General features: G+C 31.1%; 1 protein-coding gene across 1 annotated transcript; it reads right to left on the reverse strand.

The window, feature by feature from the left end:
- Positions 1–475: 475 nt before the first annotated feature.
- On the reverse strand, positions 476–5957 carry LOC145124986 (UTP--glucose-1-phosphate uridylyltransferase-like). The gene is made up of 20 exons (XM_079060471.1): positions 5271–5957; positions 4934–5116; positions 4714–4808; positions 4493–4583; positions 4309–4369; positions 4140–4217; positions 4021–4065; positions 3861–3910; positions 3666–3738; positions 3521–3578; positions 3260–3306; positions 3127–3171; positions 2974–3011; positions 2853–2901; positions 2578–2649; positions 2394–2492; positions 2183–2287; positions 1453–1524; positions 1119–1173; positions 476–809 (listed from the first exon to the last, which is right to left on the reverse strand). The coding sequence occupies exons 1-19, from the start codon at positions 5723–5725 to the stop codon at positions 1138–1140; spliced, it is 1752 nt and encodes a 583-aa protein (XP_078916597.1). The 5' UTR covers positions 5726–5957; the 3' UTR covers positions 476–809; positions 1119–1137.
- Positions 5958–7090: the final 1133 nt, after the last annotated feature.

Consider the following 7090-nt stretch of genomic DNA (forward strand, 5'->3'; position numbering starts at 1 on the left):
CTCTTTTAAGCCCAGGCAAATAATGTCAAACACCTTTAAAGTGCATCAACTTTGAGCAAAAGCACAATGAATGTGTGAAACAATAAAAACACATTCAAAATGCATCACCTTTGAACATCACCACAATTAATGTGTCAAAACTATGCAAAACACATTTAAAGTACCACATTTTTTATTTCAAAAATCAAATATCTCCAAACCCATGATATATTAGGATCAAGGAACTAACTAGTTAGCAAGAAACTCAAACACTAGTCATTTGTTTTATCTCAAATCCCAAACATGTCACCAAAAAAGACAAGAACTTCACTTTTGCTCAAACAAGTTGAATATATATGAATGGATGGAAGTTCGCGAGCAAACAAATACAAAACCTTCGATCTGTTACCTATGCAAAAGACATAAATACCCTCTTTATTTGAAATAGCCCTTAAAAATTTAAGGGTTTTGTATAAAAATCCCAAAAATAATAAAATGATATACCAACACAACCCTTTGGAAAATCCATAAATGATGTGATATTACAAGACATTGATATCATGATCCAATCATACAAGAATGAATGTAAAACAAAATTATGATTGAAAAAACCTCATGATTTAGTTAAAAGAAGGGGAAATGCACAAAAATTATGTTTTTGGCAAATTCTTCTAAGGATTATATGTTATGATGGTGATAGATTACCATTATTAGCATACTCATGAATCGGGACAAAAACAAAATGTTTGTATACTTTTGCAAATTTGTAAGCATCAGTGTCTTTTCTCCCACACGCGTCGCTTATTGAGACAAAAAGCCATTTGGATTGCCTAAAACACAACACAAGTCATTCATTTAGACTTCTTTGACTTTAACTTTGACTTTGACCGATGACCAAAATTGCAATTATAATATGATGGCTAAACCAATAAAAATGGGTAACCGGGAAAAAATTCAAGGGTAAAAAAAAGTATAATGTTTTAATTACTAAAGAAAATAAATAAGTGGTTAAATCGATAAAATGGTGAAAGTACAACTGCTTTTTCTGTATTTTGCCTTTTTTTTTTTCAAAAGCCTTATGAATAATTTTTTAAAAGTACAATATAAATAGAAGAAATTGATGAAGATTTGGTGAGAACCTTTATGTTGACTTTTGGTTTAAGAGGAGAAAAGATCTTGTTGCCCATTGATGATCTGAAAATGCACACTCACAAGTGTTACTTGAATGAAAAATAAAATAAAGAGTAAATTTATACAAAACAATAATGGCAATGTACTTTTATTGATTTGTTTATTATAGCCTCCTACTTTAATTTTTTCCTATTATAGTATCTCAATTTTAAAGATTTTTCAAAGTACATTGCTAGAAGTGGTAGATTTTCAAAGTATAATGCCTTAAAAAGAAAAAAAAATTGAAAAGTATGATGCTATAATACAGAGATAAATGAAAGCAGGTTGCTATTTCTTGTGTACCTTGTTTTCCAGCACAGCTCCATCAGGGATTATAATTTTCTCACCTGGTCTTGCATTGATGGTAACTAATCCCTATTTTTCACAAAATAAATAGACTTCAAATATTGGAAAAACTATTTTTTTTAATCTTTAATATCATGTTATTGATGTATACTATGAATTTAAGTACCAAAAACAGTTTCTATATTTGCTCTAAATTAGGTATTCATTGGACTTTCGGGATAAATTTGATATAGAAACATATGATTTTCATTTATAATCGTACAAGTAAAAATGCAAAATACCAGAATTTCCTATTTTTTTCATGCTTAGTAATAAATTTGATTTTGTTTTTGACTAAATTAGTTCACATATAATATCAGTACCCACCTTGAATATGTTTTAGAAAAAGTGCTTTTTAGTAATTTATGTAAATCCAAAACAACTTCCTATTTATGTCTCATTTATTGATAATAAGCTCATGGGGCTTTTTCCACAAGTTTTCCAAATATACCCATATATAACGTTAGTTTTTAATTATATATATCTAAATATCCCTTTATGTTATTTTACATTTGTCATATACCTATCACCTAGTTTTTACCAAACACTATTACTTTATCAGCTACCAGCTAGCTTATCAGTCAAAAGCTGGCTTTTCAGCCAGTCTGTCAAACACAGTCTCAATGAATAAAAAAAAAGTAAAAAGTAGCATGATATATTTATTATAAAATAATAATACTTTTTGTACCTTAAGGATGACATCATTTCCAAACAAAACATCACCAGTCACCTTCAAATCATCAAGCTCAATAATGCTTGGAATGGACTTAAAACGATTTTCAAAGTCAGATACCTAAAAAAATTAAAATATAAGTGTGTTGCTACTATGGGTAAACCCTAAAATCAAAATCAAAATAAAAATCATCCATTAGAAAATAAATAAATAAATGATTTACTACCATTTGGAATTCGGGACCTAATTTTATTGTAGGATTTGCAGGGTTTGTTCTAGCTTCATTGCGTGTAAGAATGCCATTTTCACATGTGTATAGATCAGACTACAAAAAAAGATAAGATGATTGTATAAAAATTATAAAATCATATTGAAATGATGTTATAAAGTAATAAATAATAAATAATAACCTTAAAGATAAGTAAATCCGATGTCTCCTCCAATGAAAGATTTCTAGATGCAGGAACAGTTACACAGAATAACTGGAGGGTAAAAACGTCAAATTGCAAAAAAACTCAGTCTATAATATGTAAACTAATAATGTAATAGAAAACATAAACACATAGATAGTGTTTGTTATATCATAGACAAGCCTTCTAGTGTTATTTTCAAAGATAAGGATGAGAAGGGCATTTATGTCATTTTACAAATGGGATTCAAAAGAGAAGGAAAAAAGGAAAAAGACCTTTGTTTTGAGATGAATGTCCTTGTTGATGGCTTCGATGTTTATCCACCTGTAAAGAGATGAGATTAATTATTATTGTAAGAATAAATAAATAAATAAATAAATAGTACTTCTTACTCACGAGTTCATCATATTGCTGATCTTAGACTTTTCTTCTGACTTCATTGTTGCAAAACACATGGAAATATCATAGAAGTTTATTAATATCATTAAGGTATTGTTAATCTGAATTAATCCAGAAATCATTAAGAACAAATCACTTAAAACAAAAAACCTCAATTAGGGCACTAGCTTCCCTTTCACTTGAAACATGTGACACCTGTAAATCACTCAACAGTTAGTCAAGTTTTCACTATGGTAAATAAACTAAATATAAGAAAAGGCCAAAAGGGCATTATAGTAATTACCTCCATGCAATACTCAATGTTCTTCTGGATCAGATGATTTAGAATCTCTGTTTACATATCATAAGGATCCCAAAATCATATATTGGTTATTGTTTAATTGTTTAACTTATAACATTTTTCCCAAGGATAAATGATGTTTATAAAAATATTTGAGAAGCCATACTCATATATATATATATATATATATATATATATATATATATATATCTTAAGTTCATTAAGTCAAAAAGAAACTAACAATTATAAATTTAAAAAGGATACTTGGGTCCACAACTTCAGCCAAATTATCTGAATTAAGCAACAAGATGTACTCTTTACCCTGAAAAAGCAAGATTGAGGTTATCTTGTTAAGTTTTATAAATTTAAAAGTTAATATAAAAAAAAAAAAGTGGTCAATTGGATTTACCTGTAATAACAATTCATTAAGTTTCCCACTCTTCTTCAAGGAAAGCAAAGCCTCCTTCTGATCAAAAGCATACCTTTTTGTAAAAGAAAGAATTAAAAATAATTATACCATGTAGATATATAAATCAAGAATGAATGGGAATATCCTTAGAACTTTAATTTTACTCATTAAAGTAAAGAAACAGAAAGATCATACAGTGGTTTATCCTTAGAACTTCCTTTGACATCATTCTCTGGAACTTGATCCTATAACAAACACATAATGCCATTGAGAAGTGACATGATATGATAATAGAAAAAAAATAAATAGATAAAAAGCTGATGTAATATGTTATAAGAAATAAAAGAAAAAGCACCTTCACTAGATAACTTATATTTTTCCCGGACTGTTTCTCCAAAATCTATAAAAATTGAATATTATTAGACATGTGAATGCAGGATAATATTCAAATTGGATTCAATTCGATTCAGTTACCTTCAAGGTCTCATTATGTGTGTTTGCAGTATTCATCAGAATCAAAGGAATGTTGCATCCGTATTTTACATTCAGAGACTACAAAATGATTTTTTTAAAATGAAAATTACAAGCATAAATGATAAATCCAACATAAGATCTTCAAAATGGTAGAAATCAAAATAATAACCTCAATATAATTGACAAGTAAGTCTAGACATGTCACTCCATTAGATATCTCAATAGCAGATCTGCATCAAGTATGGGAGAAGAGAAGAATTTAGAAACAATTTTTCATATTTCTCTTAGGAAGAAACATAAAAAATGATAACTATAGAGATGCAGAAACTTATTTTGTCATAGAAAATACATACTTTGGCCCATTAAAACCCATCTTTGTCCCTTCATTGTCATTGATCTTAAATATAACAAGTTTGTCCAAAAGCTCTGTAATCTTTAAGGGATCTGTATCATGAAGAATATTACAATTATATGAATTTGGGCATGAAAGAGTATTAAGTGAAATCAAAATTGCAACTTTAAACCATAAAATATTAAGTGATTAAATAAACATTTACTAGAATTAGACAATTACCAGAAGAAACAGGCAATAAGCTTTCATATGATAGGAGGAACAACTCATCGTCTGTACCATTTATTTTAATCTTTTCAATTCGTTGAGCAGCCTCTCTTCAACCCATAAATCATTTACAACAAAAGTTGTTATTCAATAAATATGTGCTAAAAGTCAGACATATGAATGCCAAATATAGATGGGGTGTTCATAAACAGCAATTTGCTATACATTATCTTACCCAATTTTCGGTTCTTCTTCTTTGGTTACCTTTCCTTTAGCTGCAGCAAGCTTCTTTTGCTCGTATTGGATGGTTTTTGTAATCAGATTGCAGAACAAATACACAAACTGCACTGAATCGTTTGCTGGAACAGGGTATGTGATTTTCTTATATGTTTCCAGTGGCATACTTGGATCCACCAACCTGACATTGTAGATTAAAGTCTTTAATCAATCAACTGTTTATGTTTATTTACTTCAACAACAAAAAGAAGAAAAGAAGAAGCTCATTTCCCCAAATTCAGATGCTAAACTGGAAGTGATATGATGAAGAAGAAAAAGTAAACATAATTGCTAACCCGACGATTGGAATCTGCAACCTAGAAGCTTCAAGAATCACAGAAGACTTCCTTTCCGTATCGAAAATCACCACACAGTCTGGCGGATAAACGGACGTCAGATTGAACTTCTTATTCCTAGAACGAAACTTTTTGGGGCTCAAACTGTTGGTTAGAAACCCTCCAAGACGCCACGAGTTGTCATTGCGGCAGCCAGTGGTTTTAATCATCTGCTCAATGATTTCGTCAACTAATGGATTGGTGTTCACAAACAGAAACCTACCATTTTCACGAACAAGATTCCCAATAAAATTGCAGGCGCTACGTAGGCAAACAAGGGTTTTGTCAGAGTCGATAATCGTCATTCCATTTCGAGCGCCGTAAGTGTAGATTTTGAAATGGTTCTCAGCTACTCGGCGACCTAAGTGAGCGTTTGTGCTTAGAAGCTTTTGAATAACAGCCGAATGAATCGTCATTTGCTTCAAAACTACAAACTTTCTATTATCTTTTTCGCTCTCTAAACTCAACGAACCAGTTGGTGTTTTAGCTTCTTCGATTTGTTATGATCTCCCGCTTCTAGGGATTCAGCGTCGGAATTCCGATTTGCAGAATGGTGGAGTTCGAGTGTATGTGTGTTTGTGATTCTGGCGCCGTGTTACGGCGGAGAGGAGGTGACCTGCCAGGGATTGTAAACGACAACGCTTTGGTTTAACAGCGGGAATGTTTGCATTTAGGTCCTTGGAGTTTGATATGTTTCTAATAGAGAGAATTTTTAGGTCTTCTTAGGTTGTTGGCAGAAAATGATTGAAATTATAGGGAAAATGATTTCAATTCCCTCGAATTCTTGCGTTTGTTTCAAACATAAGGAATGGAAAATGAATCCTAAATGAGAACATATTCATTCATAAAAGGGAAAATATTTTCCTTCATCAAATGGATGCAATGAATTCTTTACTAACATGGAAAGTGAACAATTACCATTATACCCATAAAACTCTATCTCACTTAATAACTCCTCTTCGTCAAAATAGAAGTGCAGTCGACACAGGAACTCGGCTTCTTCACAGGAACTCGTCTTCTCCATAGGACATCGTCTTCTCCATTTGTTCCTCGTCTTTTTGTGCTTTCTTCCGTCAGGTAAGTCAAATTCGATATCTCTCACTCTCGCTCTCTTTCTCTCCCTCTTAATTTATTCCATTTCCCACTCTCACCATCTCACACTCTCGCTCTCTGTTGATGTCGATGTTGTTAAAATTGAAACCTGTGAAATGTATTTTAAAATCGATGTTGTTGTCCATCTCAAACTATCCTGGTTCAGAATCTCTGTTAATAAATGTGATGAATCGATTGTGATAATCGAACTTATGTGAAAATCGAATTCATGTTAATCAATGTGATGAATCAGTTGTGATGTCTTTCAAAAAAATGAATCAGTTTTGCTATTTACATTCTTCTTCTTTTTCTTGCGTGTTCGTAATAGTAGCAACTATTTTCTGATCTTGTTTTTTTTACAGCAACTAATGTTATCTCCTTCAAATGTTTTATGTCCTGTTTTTGTGTTGTTTTAGGTTTACTTGATGGTTTTTGAAATATATGGTTGATGGTTTGGTTGATTTAAAATAAAATTTTTACTTATTATTTTTAGGATGTTGCAGCATTGACCTGTATGATGTTTGTGGAGTATAAAAGTCTTCTGGAAAGTTTGATTGGGTGACTTTAGTGATTAAGAGCTTTAATGATGAGCTCATGTCTTAAGATGTCATCAAGGACTTAGGGTTAGAAGTTTTGGCTTATTGGGATGACTTAAGGGATAAAGTTGGAAACTTTATCCATTAGGACCT

Source organism: Lactuca virosa, chromosome 7, assembly GCF_052849685.1.
Source record: "Lactuca virosa cultivar CGN04683 chromosome 7, Lactuca_virosa_CGN04683_v6, whole genome shotgun sequence".
In the NCBI taxonomy this organism is placed as follows: domain Eukaryota; kingdom Viridiplantae; phylum Streptophyta; class Magnoliopsida; order Asterales; family Asteraceae; genus Lactuca; species Lactuca virosa.

Coding starts and splice junctions, on each gene's coding strand:
- LOC145124986 (XM_079060471.1), bottom strand. CDS start 5,725: ATGACGATTCATTCGGCTGTTATTCAAAAGCTTCTAAGCACAAACGCT. Junction 4,218..4,308: donor TACTTGTCAATTATATTGAG/GTTATTATTTTG, acceptor ATCATTTTGTAG/TCTCTGAATGTAAAATACGG. Junction 4,066..4,139: donor CACATAATGAGACCTTGAAG/GTAACTGAATCG, acceptor CAATTTTTATAG/ATTTTGGAGAAACAGTCCGG.